A 14,106-nucleotide genomic window follows, 5' to 3' on the forward strand; every position below is an offset into this window, starting at 1 on the left:
CTCAAGCAACTTGGATTCTGTGCCTCTCCTCTCCACATTTTTTCCTTTTATTAATATGCATGGATACAGCACTCTGTGAAAAGCCAGCTTCTTTGGCACCTTTTGTGTCTTACCCTCCATGGGCAGGGTGTCAATGATCGTCTTCTGAACAACTGTCAAGTCAGCAGTCTTCACCCATGATTGTGTAGCCTGAACCAGACTAAGACACCATTTAAAAGTTCAGGAAACCTTTGTAGGTGTTTGGATTTAATTAACTGATTAGAGTGTGAAACCATAAGTCTCCTGTATTGAAACTTTTAACAATATTAAATTTTTTTAAGATACTGAATTTTGGGTTTTCATTAGCTGTAAGCCATAATCATCAATTAAAAGAAATAAACACTTGAAATAGATCAGTCTGTGTGTGATGAATCTATATAATAAGTTTAACTTTTTGTTATGAATTACCAAACTAAATTAACTTTTTAATGATATTCTAATTTATTGAGACGCACCTGTATATTTAATCTTGTGCAGTTTGTTACAGGTATGGCTCGAGAGCTCTGAATATATATATATATTACACTTCTATTTTCCCTGCTGTCTCTGCAGACATCCTACTCCTGCTTTGGCCAACAGTATCCCAATTTCCACAGGAACCCTGTTGGCTAACAGTAACTGTGGCGGTCATTGGTAACTCGGGCCTCCACCGATCCGGTATGAAATTCTCTTTCGTAATCCGCATATTTGATTTGGCACGTGTTTTACACTGGATGCCCTTCCTAACGCAACCCTCCCCTTTTATCCAGGCCTGGGACCGTCACTAAGAGTGCACTGGATTGTGTAACCCTAATGACTGGATTATATATATATATATATATATATATATATATATATATATATATATATATATATATATATAATAGAGATATAATAGAGAGAGAGGGAGAGAAGGAAATTATAACTCAATTTGTTCAATTATACATACAAATCAGCAGTGTTGTGGGTAACGCGTTACGTAATAATATTACTTTTCGTGTTCAGCCTTGTGGTCAAAATCTAGTAGATCATCTTATTGTTCTCTAAGAAGTTATTAAGCATTTTAAATGTTTAAGACATGTCATTTGCCCTAATATAACTTATTTCTTAATGCCAAAAGTAACGCAAAAGTTATATAACGCATTACTTTCCATAAAAAGTAACTAAGTAACGTAATTAGTTACTTTTTTGGGGAGTAACTCAATATTGTAATGCATTACTTTTAAAAGTAACGTTGCCCAACACTGCAAATCACTTCAAATACAGAGGTAAGCTGTTTATTGTATGTGTGTGTTTTATTTTTTGTTGATCCAGTGATCTTGTTAATGTGAACCGTTTGAGTCCAACAAACACAAATTTACAATAAAGTGAATTTTATATGTTGTTCTGTTATCTTGATGAAATAATATTTATTACTGCACTCATTTGAAAAAACAAATACTTTTAATCACCTTCAGTCTGTTGTACATTGTTACATAAACACCATATAATATGAGTACTACTCATTTGGACTTTATGTAAGTGTACATAAGATTGTTGGTGATTTGAATATTTATTGTTGTACTAATTCTGTAATATGATATAATATTACACTTAATGCTTTTTTGTCAGTTCGATTGAGTCAGGGTCGCGTGTTGATGACGTCAACTGGGGTTTTCCGGGTTCTGTGGGTTGGTCGAATGCAGCCGTGCTGTACACTAACTAAAAGTTAAACGCCTGCCTGCTGGTGTGCCACTGCCTGAGGTCGAGGACGGAGACGATACGCCTGAAACCATGAAGGGGGAAGCGAGTTGTATTGCGTTTAATAGCCTCGAGGTGGTCCGACCCAGATGAAACGGCAAGTGAGGAAAAAACCCGAACATGTCAACAACGCGGCCCCTCCCCGGCATGAAGCGAATCACCGAGCTAAGCTGCGAAACGGCGCCGACCAACAGCCGCGCTCCCTCCGCCAACAGACTGCTGCCGGATGCGTGGACTGTCGACGAGTTTACAGTGGACGAAGGCAAAGAGCAGGATTTAAAATTCGCGAAGTCTCGCGTCGAGCAAGTTTTCCAGGTGACGTTTACAATTATTGGTCTTCTCGACCACACTGTTGGAGCCCACGGAAGTAAGGCTTCTAGGCAAATCTGGCTTCAGCTGAATGGGAAAAAAGAGGATGTCTCAAAGGCAAAGGTATTGTCTTTATTCACCAACAACACACGGGGTTACATCATAAATCCATACATATATACACACCAACAAAGCTTCCAAGGCAATCTGAGCTTCAAATAGTGATATAATGGCTGAATAACAAACCAGGGCAGTGACAAATTACTGGATCTAATATGGATCAGTTGAATTGTGTTTATTAAGTTTGTCTGTATTATAAGGCAGAAAGGATGTTTTTTTTTAGATTATTTGCTTTTGTTTGTTAGCAGTTTATTATGAATTAAAGAGGAAGGTTTTGGCTTCTCATTCAGTTGATCATTGTGCTTCTTTTCAGTCCTGTCACAAAGAGTTGTTGACTTCATACTGCACATATAACTCCCATGGTCTCGTCTGTGAAGTTTACTGTAATTACCTCCCCAGTGACATGAACATAACCTGCTGTGAGGTTATGGCACGGTCTTCCACCGTTGAGTGCGCTGCGTTACTCACTGCTCCTGACGCGCATTTGTTTACGTTGAATCGCGAAGCGGAAGTAAGAATTGCTCGCCGCTGCTGGGAAATGTGGAATATCCACGTTATAATGAGTGCTACACTGGAAAACCCAGGTCCGACTGCATACAACACGGAATCCTAACATTGATGTTTCAATTGTAGGTCGGGGTTATTTAGATCTAAAGCTATAGGTCTCTTTAAGGCTTCTAATGCTGGTAGACATTCTAGAAATGGTCACAATCTTGGTCTATATAGTTATTACTAGAATCCCATAGTAATTCACAGAAATCACTTTTGATCAGCTCCACAGCAACAGGGAGAACACCCAGTTTGTCATAGAGTTTAAACTAAGATCATCTTGTACAGGGTGATATGTCAGAATCATAGAGGGGGATGGGGGGTATAGATTTAAGATCTATCCACTTGAAAACACTAAAAACTTTCATTGCACAATGATTGTAATAGATTGTTGTTCTTGCACAAGCGACCGATTCTTGTTCAGCGGCGACCTGTTTACTAATGGCGGTCCAGTGTTTAATGCATTGTATTACAACTGGCTAGTAGCAAGACATGTCACATCCTGTGAAGTCATCAGCGTTGTCACACTTTTGTTTCTGCTTAGTCAGATCGGGGACCCCCAGTGTGTGCTTCATGTTTGGTTTCCACTGTCCTTCGGAGCTCTGAGTCTCAGCCCCTTGTCATTACTGGTAATCTTGGCCTGTAATTTTCGGTAAATGGAATGCTCATTCAAGCTAAACGAAGAAAAATCACAAGCTCCTTTTGTCGATGTAAAGGTCTACTCTAGGGGGTTCCTGTGTCACAATGACACTTGCAGAGAAGGAGTGGAAAACCAGTCATTCCATCACAGACCCACATACTTACTTTCTGAGTCAGCAGATCGAAAAATTCACGTATCCTAGGTCTGGCAGGTTATTTTAGTCTCTTCATAGCCACCAAAAACCCAAGGCATTAGGTAATGTTTCCTGATCACAAGCCTTAAATCTTTCGTGCGACACAAATAGTTTGCTATATTCACTAGGCTAGACTGGTTCCCATTCCGCAATACCCATTAGTCATGCAGAAACACCAACTGGTTAGGGGTTTGAAACTTGTGGTATTAGAGTTATGTTGATGCACGTGTGACATTTGACAAGGTTGAAATAATAATAGTAGTAATAATAATAATAATAATAATAATAACTATCCCAATGATTAATAAAGCCTGGTCCAATTCCAAGCCTTAAACTCCCAAATCACGATTGTTATTGGCACATACATTTTAACTCCTACATGAAATAATGTGTAATATATTTATAAATTAGGCAGTATCAAAGCCATGTCGTTAGACTCTTGACTAACTAATGCCACCATTCTATTGTTTTTTTTTTTTTTTTTATAGGAGTATGTTAAAGGCCTTTGTGACCCAGAGCTGCACCAAGATGAGAGATATCCAGTGGACATGCATTGCATCTTTGGTGGTGCTGGTGGCCTCTTTCTGGACCATTTGGTTCGGGACACAAGTGCGGAAGTGCAGGTGCTGCAGCCGGGCCGTCTGAAATTGATGGGTTGTACCGAAGCTGTGGTAATGGCACAGAGCCGCGTGCAGCAGTTTGTTGCCCTCTTCCATGAGAAACGTAGCTTACCAGCTGACCGGGAGCCTTCAGTCAAGCGAACCTTTAAGAACTTTGTGGAGGAGCGAGCGGACAAATACACCATGGAGCTTTTGCTTTTGCCTAGCGCCTTAAAGGAGGAGCTTCTGGGACTGGTGCAGAGCCCAGCACAGCTTAGTGTGGATTTGGAGCAGGACCGTTCGCAGACCAGCACTCCAGTCACTGAGCTCTCCAATCGAATCTTGGTTGCAACCTTTGAGGAAAAATCATCCACAAAGGACAAAGTTTTGTTTGAAGACAAGTCATCCAGCCCTGTGCCTATAGCTGACGTTCCGGTACTGAACGGGCGCCCAACACACAAACGGCGCTCTTCTGAGAGTGAGCAAAGAGACACCAAAAGACAATACTCACTGGAGAGAAGGGATGAAGAACAGGATCGGGAAAAAGCACGTGATCACAGCCAGACACGGACAAGGCCACCTGGCAGGATGGGCCCACTGGTGTTGGACTCTGGTGACACATCTGACGAAGGTGATGCTGTGAGCCCTGAGACCAACCTGCGGTGTCTGGTGAACTTTTTTAGAACCATGGGCTACCAGCAGGATGTGGTTGAACGGGTAGTGTGTGAAACGGGCCAAACTGAAGACACTTTCTTGCTGTTGGCGCGCATCGTGGAGGAGAGCCAAAAAACCCAAGACATGTCCTCTAACAAATGTCCATCTACCCACTCCACTTACAGCAAGCTTAAGGAGAAGGAACGGGTGCAAGGACGAGCTTTAACAGAGATCAAGCTAAAAGAGAATATCAAGGTGCCCAACACTAATGGTTGGAACCAGAAGAGCCAATCAATCAGTGCAGCTACACTGGACAGTGACGATGATGTTATAGAGATCGGGAGAAAATGCAGGACAGTTGGGCCTCTGGATATTAAATCGGACTCCAGGTTTGATTACCTGTCACGGGGTGGTTCACAGACTGTGGGGCCCATGCGGATAGAGTCAGTGACACCACTGCGCAGTTGTGCAACAGAAACACGGCCAAGCTGCTCCTACCAGACCTGTCCACGAGTGCCACTGCCCCTCACTGAGCCACCAGCACCGCCAAAGTCCACTCCTCTTACAGGGCTGTCCCGCTTTCATAGTTCACTGAGCACTCCCTATCAGCTGGTCCTGCAGGATGTACCTGGGCGCTCAGAGCTTCGGCATATCATCATAGACGGCAGCAATGTTGCCATGGCGTAAGTATTTGTGTATGTTCGTGTAGCTAATTGATACAGATTTGTAGTTAACTAGCTGAGAAGCAAAGTTAAAAGTAGCTATTGTTCCCTTCATATTTGTGGATGTCTGTGTGTTTCTGAATGTGAGAGAATGTTTAAAGGTTAAGAAGTCACTGCCAGTAAGTCATGTGAATGTGTGAGTTTTGAACCCAGGTCTGTACGTGCATGTGTATGTAAATGAGAGTAGGTGTCATGAACTAAGATAAGGCAGAAGATGAGTGGGTGACCTGTATTGGTTCAGGTTGTGGGCTCCTTGCCCACGCATCTTCAGGCTTCCTGTTCTCTGTCATCTCTTTCAAATGTTACTTTTCAGCATTTCTTTTTTATTCTCTAGGTGGTTTCCTGCAAGGCCCTCTTGTTATGAGAACTGTGACAGTGGGCACCAAGGTGTGATTAATGGTTTAGGTGTAGGAGGATGACTTACGCTAGGGACATATTTGAATAACAGTGAAATTTTATGTGTGGTAATGAAGTAGTTGTAGTGGGAGTTCAAAAAAACACACATTGACATCCCCAGAGCAATAGGTTTTGAGTCGCTTCCTAGTGAAAAAAGGAGTATGGGATGTCCTGACCTATAATAATGTGAGCTAAAGAGCTCTTTTGTAAGAAGTAAAAAATTATTTTTGGGGGGAAGGGGGTGGGGTTAGATGTTAAGAGTTGTTCATTTAAAAACTGATGCCAAGATGATAAGACATGTCTATGCTATAAGAACTAGTTTGCATCATGTTTTCTGTATGCTAATGATTCACATAGATGACCTACATGTAATTGGAGGATGTGAAGTGAACTGTGGTGTTCCACCCACCAACAGCAGCACTGCGTTACTCCAAGAGGATGTTCTAATAGAGACTATTTATTCACAGTTCAACTACTAAATCAAATACTATTGTAACGTCCTAATTTAAGTCACCTTGCTGTTAGATGGTAAACAAACACAATATTGAAAATTATTTCAGGGACATTGAGAAAATCCAGTAAGGTTCTTCCTCAAAGTGTGAGGAAACCGGATTCAAATATTTACAAATCAGAGGCCAATTCACTGGATTGAAAAACACCAATTTCACAACCACTCTGCTGCTAGCAAACACAAGGACTTTACCTTGTCAAGCTCAACAATTCTCACCACATTTACAAATGTTTCTGTATGGTTGATTTTTCAGTTGAAATAATCAAGCTGTTTAAAATTCACATTCTGGTCAGTTTAACACCAAAGCTCTACTTGGATATAAAGCATTCAAGGAGAGCACAATTCATGTGTAAATATTCCTCCAGATGATTTATGGACTACAATTGTTTGTATCCTCCTTAAAACTGCTGTATAAAAGCCATGATTTTGATTGAAACTACCCGATGATTAGTTAACAAGGCTATTAGGCTCAACAGTGATGTTCACTTGTGTTGATTTCTTCCACAGTGCTGATAAAATATGTGACTGTGTAACAAAATAAAAAAAAAAAATTGGATATCGTTGCTGTTTTACCAAAATGTTTTAGGATTTTTTTTTTTTTCTTCATTTCAATATTTTAAGATAAGAGGTGAGCAAAGTAGGTGATAATGTGGATCTCACTGGGATAAAATTACAAGGGTTTTTTTAGTGGTTATTTCTTGGTAGATATACCCTGGGAGAACTGAATGGGTTTTTTGCTTATTTGTTAATTTACATTTCCAGATGACAAGGTTATTTTATTATATACGTCAACTGTGGTGGATTTAGTAACACTTCCTGTTCAACTTCACTTTCTCTCATAGAGGGAAGTTCCCTCAGAGGGGGGCTGTGTGTGTATGTGTGTATATGTATGTATGTATGTATGTGTGTGTGTGTGTGTGTGTGTGTGTGTGTGTGTGTGTGTGTGTGTGTGTGTGTGTGTGTGGTGGTGGATGGGTCTTAATGTCCTAGATAAAATACAGGTGTTTGTTTAACTGTTACTGGGTTTCCATAGAGACATAATCTTAAAGCTTTTCCTGATTCAGATACCCTGAACCAGTGCTAACCAGGAGGGCATTTCTTTTACAGAAAACCTATATTCTATTACCTTTTCAAAGTTTACTTCTGAGTCAATTTATTATGTTGCTCATACATGAAGCCCAGGTGTCAATAACATTATACATCTGCTTCTTTCCAGACACGGACTCAATCGAGTCTTTTCTTGTCGCGGGATTGCCATTGCTGTCGAAGCCTTCTGGCGAAGGGGACACAGAGAGATCACTGTGTTTGTGCCTCAGTGGAGGCAGAAAAGAGCCGCCAACATTACAGGTAAGAAGCCCAGTAACTTGTGTCATTCCAGGGTTGATAAAGAGTCTAAAAACTGATTAGGTTTTTGTTAAATGTCTAGAGGTGTGTTTGCTGTGATTTGCTCACTGAAGCAGTGGTTTTTGTTCTAGTAGCCAAGAGGTAGTGAATTTAAGTCACAGAATTGCCTGCAATGTAAGGTTCTCAAGCAACACCCTTAACCACAAAAAGTTCAGTTACAGTATCTCACAAAAGTGAGTACACCCTTCCACAACCAGTTTAGTATATTTTCTCAAGGGACAAGAGTATACAAATAAAACGTGGACATATTTTAGAGTTGTCAATGTGCAGCTTGTATAGCAGTCCATATTTACTGTCCTCTGAAAATAATTTAACATACAGCCATTATTGTCAAAACAACTGGCAACAAAAGTGAGTACACCCAAAGTGAACATGTTAAAACTGTTTCCAAAGTGTCAATCTTTTGTGTGAACACCATTGTTATGTAGCACTGCCTTAATCCTTCTGAGCATGGAATTTACCAGAGGCAATCAAGGCAGTTGTAATCTTGGCGGTGTGTTTGGGATCATTATTATGTTGGAAAACTGCTGCTTCTGAAGGAAGGGTGTCATGTTCTGCTTTAAAATGTCAAAGTACATTTTGGAAACCATGTTTTCCTCAATGAACCGCAGCTCCCCAGTACCAGCAGCACTCATGCAGCCCCAGACCATGATGCTACTAACACCATGCTTGATTGTAGGTAAGACAATTTTCTTGGTACTCCTCCCCAGGGTGCCCTGCTGCTGGACACCATATGAGCAAAACAAGTTTATCTTAATCTCATCAGACCACAGGACATGGTTACAGTAAATTATGCTTATTGCGAGCTTTCTTGTGAGCCAGCTTCAGAAGAGAGTTCCTTCTGGAAGGACTGCCATGTAAACTACTTGATGCAGTGGGCGGCGTATCGTCTGAGCACTGGCAACCAGACCTACTTAAAAGCAACACATTTTAACTGCTCTAATACAAGATACACAAATTTGTATGGTCCTGTCAAGCAGACAAAACCATGAACGTACAGCTGTTATCACTTAGGGTGTACTTGCTTTTGTTGCCAGTTATTTTGACAATAATTGTTGTATTTTGAGTTATTTTTAGAGGACAGTAAATCTGTACTGATATACAAGCTGCACACTGACTACTCTAAAATCTATCCAAGTTTCATTTCTATAGTATTGTTCCTAGAAAATATACTAAAATGGTTGTTGAAATGTCACTTTTGTGAGATTTATATATGCTTTAGTCCTACTTACAGCCATACAATCGAATGTAACTCAACTGACATTATCCACAACTCAAATCTCTAAGTGAGTTGCAGTAAGAGAGTTAGAGGTGAGCCACCACAGGAAGTACACCATACCTGTTTTGACAACTAAATCGGTTTGTGCTCCCGAACAATACAACTTTACATAATTAATTTCCTTTCTTTTTCTTTTTTTTCTTTTCTTTTTACCAATCAAAGCCCTTAAACTCATGTCTGTACTGATCAACATCCCTTCTTATACATATACAATATGTATTCGAGTACATGACTGTACTAGCCTGCAGCTTCTTAAACCTTTCAAACCAAAACTTTTGCTACTCCCTTTTTCCATACTTACATAGGCAAACACTAAGCTGATGTATGCACTTTATTCCCCTTTTCACTTGTGCAGAATTTCTAATTCTAGAATTTGACTTGTATACGCATATATGCTTGTGATCCAACTCCAGATTTAATTCTCTTCTGCTGTTATAATGACCTCCACTCTCCTGGAAAGGCTTTCCACTAGATTTTTGAGCATGGCTGGGAGGATTTGTGCTTAAGAGCATTAGTGAGGGCAGAAACAGGTGTCGAGTGAGGAGAACTGAGGTGTGGTCAGCATTCTAGTTCATTCTAAAGGCTTCAGTGGGGTTGAGATTAGAGCTCTGTGAAGGACACAACTTTTTTCTATTCCAACCATGTAACAACATCAAGCCTCTAGTGCAAAACAAAACACAACTACTGTGAAAAGATTCTTATTGTGGTCAATGAATCTCTTATGGTTAAACATGACTTGTGTTACCAGTGTTGCCATTCAGTCATGTTGGACAAATGTATGTTTCTAACTGGTTTATCAGTGAGTCATGGACATAAAAAATAGGTGGTTTCCTACTTTGAGATTGGGTTTGCATAGACAGATTTTAGTCTGTGTGGGACTAAAGAGGGGGGTTGGGTGAGAATATATGAAAGTTTGTCTTTTTGTCTGCTCTTTTAAGTTTGAGTAGCAAAGCTGCTTTTCCCCATTAGATGGCAGTAATACTCCAGCGTGCATTAATAAATGCAAGCTGGCCATTAATGTAGAATACAAGACGCATTAGTAATATTAATCAAATTCTACACTTCTACATTTTACACTTAATTAACATGTAAATGCAATTATATGCCATGTATATGAATTTGGATGACATGTTTGTTAAATGAATTTTCCGTTTGTTAAATGTGCTAAGGATTTTGTTTGTGCGAGAGCTTTAGAGATTTCATTTGAATATATTTTTTGTCTACTTCTCATAGAACAACACTTCCTTAATCAGCTGGAGGACTTGCGGTTGCTGTCCTTCACCCCCTCTAGAGAGGTCTGTGGGCAAAGGATAACTTCACATGATGACAGGTATAAGCTCTTAAAAGAGGTCAATCCTAGTTGTTTATAAATTGTTTTATTTCCAAGTGATTATCATTGATCATTTTATTAGATGATTTATTATATATAATATTACAGAATGCTTAGCATTTTATTCATTGCAAAGGATGATTAAATTACTAAAAGCTGATGGAATGAAATGGTTCTGTCCTTTGCTGTCTACAGGTTCTTGCTTCATTTGGCAGAGAAGACAGGAGGCATCGTTGTCACTAATGACAACCTGAGAGACTTTGTTACACAGTCTGAGGCATGGAGAAAGATCATACAAGAGCGGTAATATGTTCACTTCGTTTGTAAATCCATCTTAAATATATGTGAGGCTTTAACAGAACTGATGAAGCTGAACACCATCTGTTTTCTTTTTTGGCTGTGTTCAGACTTTTGCAGTTCACCTTTGTGGAGGATCATTTCATGATCCCAGATGATCCATTGGGGAAACACGGGCCTCACTTGGAGCAGTTCCTGCTCAAAGACAGCCGGTGAGTTGTTTAAAAATAAAACTCTACACATAGTGTTGGCTTACGATTAAAAAGGTATAGTATTTAACAAAAGTGCTTGAAAAAGTTGTATGACCTTGTTCCTCTTCTGTACAGATCCACTGCAAGTCCTCTCATGCCCACACTGAGGATGGTAGACCCGCAGGTCTCGTCAGCGGTTTATACCAAAACACATGCCCCGCTGCCCACTGAGTCCAGATCAGCATTGCACTGGTCCCATTCCAGCCCCCCTGACTGGCATCTGCCTCGTCCGTCTCCTTCTCCTCCTCCACAGCGCTCACCCTCAGAAACTACAGAGCTGAAGAAGCAGCTGTACGACATTTTCCCCAACCAAAACCAGCGCATCGATTGCATCCTCAATGAAAACCCTTACATGAGGGACCTGAATGCTCTGTCAGCCCTCCTGTTGGGCTGAAACATATGACTGTTAAGACCACAAACACACAAAGCAGTGTATCGTCAGTGTGGCTACAAAAACAATGGTGAACATGACTTTTTTTTTGTTGTTGTTTTTTTATAAAGACATTGGAATCTAAAGACTGCTACAAGTGGGTTGTTCGTTTTAGGGAATCTTGTAATAATTTGCATTCAAGATTACAGATCCCTTCCATGTAGCTTACAAGCACAATTAATACACTTCAGTTTGGATTTGAGTTAAACGAATGTCGAAAGATGTAGATTCCATGTGGCACATATTTGATGTAAATATTTATTACAAGAATTCCTCTCATAATTTATCAATGAAAAAAAAATCTTTGTTCTAAAAGGTGTTTTAGCCACGCAACTGTGTTCAAACTGGTTTGCGGTAACGGCTTCAGAAGATGTTTGTTTTTTGCTGTCAGTTTCTTTAACAATGATTTTGGGCATTGGCCCATTTGAGTCGAACTGAAATGCAATAAATTGCCCAAGTTGTTTTCAACTAGTGATTTGGTTATCAGGGTTAAATGATAAATCCTAGTTTTGAATGAAAGTATGGCAAAGGGTTTCATTTTATTACTATTAATATCATTAATTTATATGTTTAAAGCATGAACATTTCTGAGAAGTTAATTTGGCACTTTAAATTTTCAAATTCTATTACAATGGCTTCCTACAACTATATAACAGTATTCAACTATTACCTATTTTAATTGAGTTGTACATATATCTAGACATTCAGACCTTAATGACTAGTCGTCTACAGAGTCTGTGATTAATTTTCATATATATATATAAAAACAACACTTTGGCAGTGCCTTGCCATTTCTCTACAGGCATTGAATTAAAACACATAACACGTGGCTGATCAGTGAATGGCTGTATGAATCTGAGACGTTTAGACCAGCTTTTTTTTTCCTTTTTAGTCCTATACATCATGAGTGACTTTGCTTCCATCTTGTGTTGAATCTGGTGGGTAATAATTTCTGGATTTGTGTATGATTTGGGACTTCTGAGATTTCTCTGACATCACAAAGGAGAAGACAGCCCATTATCCAGGTGAACTGTGGGTATCTCACAGTGCAGCTGTACAAAATGCTGTTTTCTTCAATGGAAGGCAGTGTTAATAAAGGCCGTTTAGGTGTTCATCGCTTAAATGAATTTAAATGTGTGGGGGGGGGGTTGTTTGTTTGTTGTTGTTTTTCTCTTGTACATTTGAAAGAAAAGTGAAGAGCAATGATTTTTCATCTCACCTGGGAACACTGTGCACTCTTAAATCTTTGCTAAGAATTTCATTGTTTCATTCGTTGATTGGAATCACTTGTCTAAAAAAAAAAACAAGGTTCAGTGGAGTTTAAGCAGTAGGTGGCGATGTTTCTGTTTTCTGACTGCTGCTTTCAGCTGACCCTGGTTTCGAAGTGAATGATTTGCATAACGCCTTCTTACAAAAAAAGCACCTTCGGTACTACGTGGAGACAAAGGATTTTCATGTTACATATTACAGCATTAGGAAACGCTTATGTGGAGCAAAGTGCCTTGTAATCCCAATCCAAAAAAAAAAAAAGTCATTCTACAACAAACAGATCAGAGTCTAAGAATACTAGCAAACTGAGATCTTATTAGAGAGGAGTAACCACAAAAGACTTCCTTGTATCAGTGGGTCATGATGAGTGGTTATTGTAATATAATAGATACACCACCTTAAAAATACCACCAAGGGGTAAAACTGGTGTTATGTAGTAGCTAATCATCAGTTACTCATCACCTAAAGGTTAAGTGCTTGAAATATGGGTTTGTGTAAGGGATCTTACTGTTTTAGCTATTAACAATGAAGCATTTGAATGCGTTAACATATTCAATCCTATGCACATACATACAGTGTATCCTGTTTGTCATCTAGGTACTCAAATTACTTCTATTTGAAAATAAATGTTTTCTGAATGTAAACAGCATTCCAAATTGTCCCAGAAAAAAAATCTTTCAAGCTTAAAGTCTATGTACCCAACAAGCATTTCCAGATTAAAGATACATGCAGTAAAGCGACAAAAAAGTTTATGGACACGTGAGCATAAGATTTGTATGTGCAGTTTGAACATCCCGTTTCACATTTAGCCCCATTGCCTGTTAATAAACTAATAGTAGTTGGGAGGATGTTCCACTACATTCTAGAGTGTGGTTTTGCTTATTAAGACACAAGGTTGTTAGTAAAGTCAGGTACTGATGTAGAGTGAGGAGGCCTGGGGTGCAGTCAGCGATCCGGATCATCCCAAAGGTGCTCAATAGGATTGAGGTCCAAGCTCTATAGCAGATTACTCAAGCTTTTTCACTCAACCCATATAAACTATATCTTCATGAAGCTGGCTTTGTGCACAGGGGCATTGCCATGCTGGAACATGTTTGGGTCTTATAGTTGAAGTGAAGGGAAAACTGAATGCTACCACATCCAAAGACATCCTATCAGATTGTGTGCCTCCAACTCTGTGGGAACAGTTTGGCTAGGAACCACTAATACTGCAATACTTGTGGGGTGTTCTTGGTCTGCAGTGGTAAGTTTCTAATAAAAGTGGTCCGAGGAAGAAACAGTGGTAAATGACGTTAATACTTGATGGGTCAGGACTGTTTTGGCAGCAAAAGGAGGACCAACACAATATTAGGAAGGTGATCATAATGTTATGCCTGGTCAGTGTATGGCTTGAAA

At 39.7% G+C, this 14,106-nt stretch overlaps 1 protein-coding gene across 1 annotated transcript; it reads left to right on the forward strand.

The window, feature by feature from the left end:
• The first annotated feature begins 1,657 nt into the window (after positions 1 to 1,657).
• On the forward strand, positions 1,658 to 11,910 carry n4bp1 (nedd4 binding protein 1). Its single transcript, XM_046864928.1, has 7 exons — positions 1,658 to 2,190; positions 4,058 to 5,505; positions 7,668 to 7,798; positions 10,368 to 10,464; positions 10,660 to 10,767; positions 10,872 to 10,973; positions 11,088 to 11,910. Exons 1-7 carry the CDS (start codon positions 1,879 to 1,881, stop codon positions 11,404 to 11,406), a joined length of 2,517 nt encoding a protein of 838 aa, XP_046720884.1. The 5' UTR covers positions 1,658 to 1,878; the 3' UTR covers positions 11,407 to 11,910.
• Positions 11,911 to 14,106: the final 2,196 nt, after the last annotated feature.

Source organism: Silurus meridionalis, chromosome 13 (genome assembly GCF_014805685.1).
Source record: "Silurus meridionalis isolate SWU-2019-XX chromosome 13, ASM1480568v1, whole genome shotgun sequence".
Taxonomy (NCBI): Eukaryota; Metazoa; Chordata; class Actinopteri; order Siluriformes; family Siluridae; genus Silurus; species Silurus meridionalis.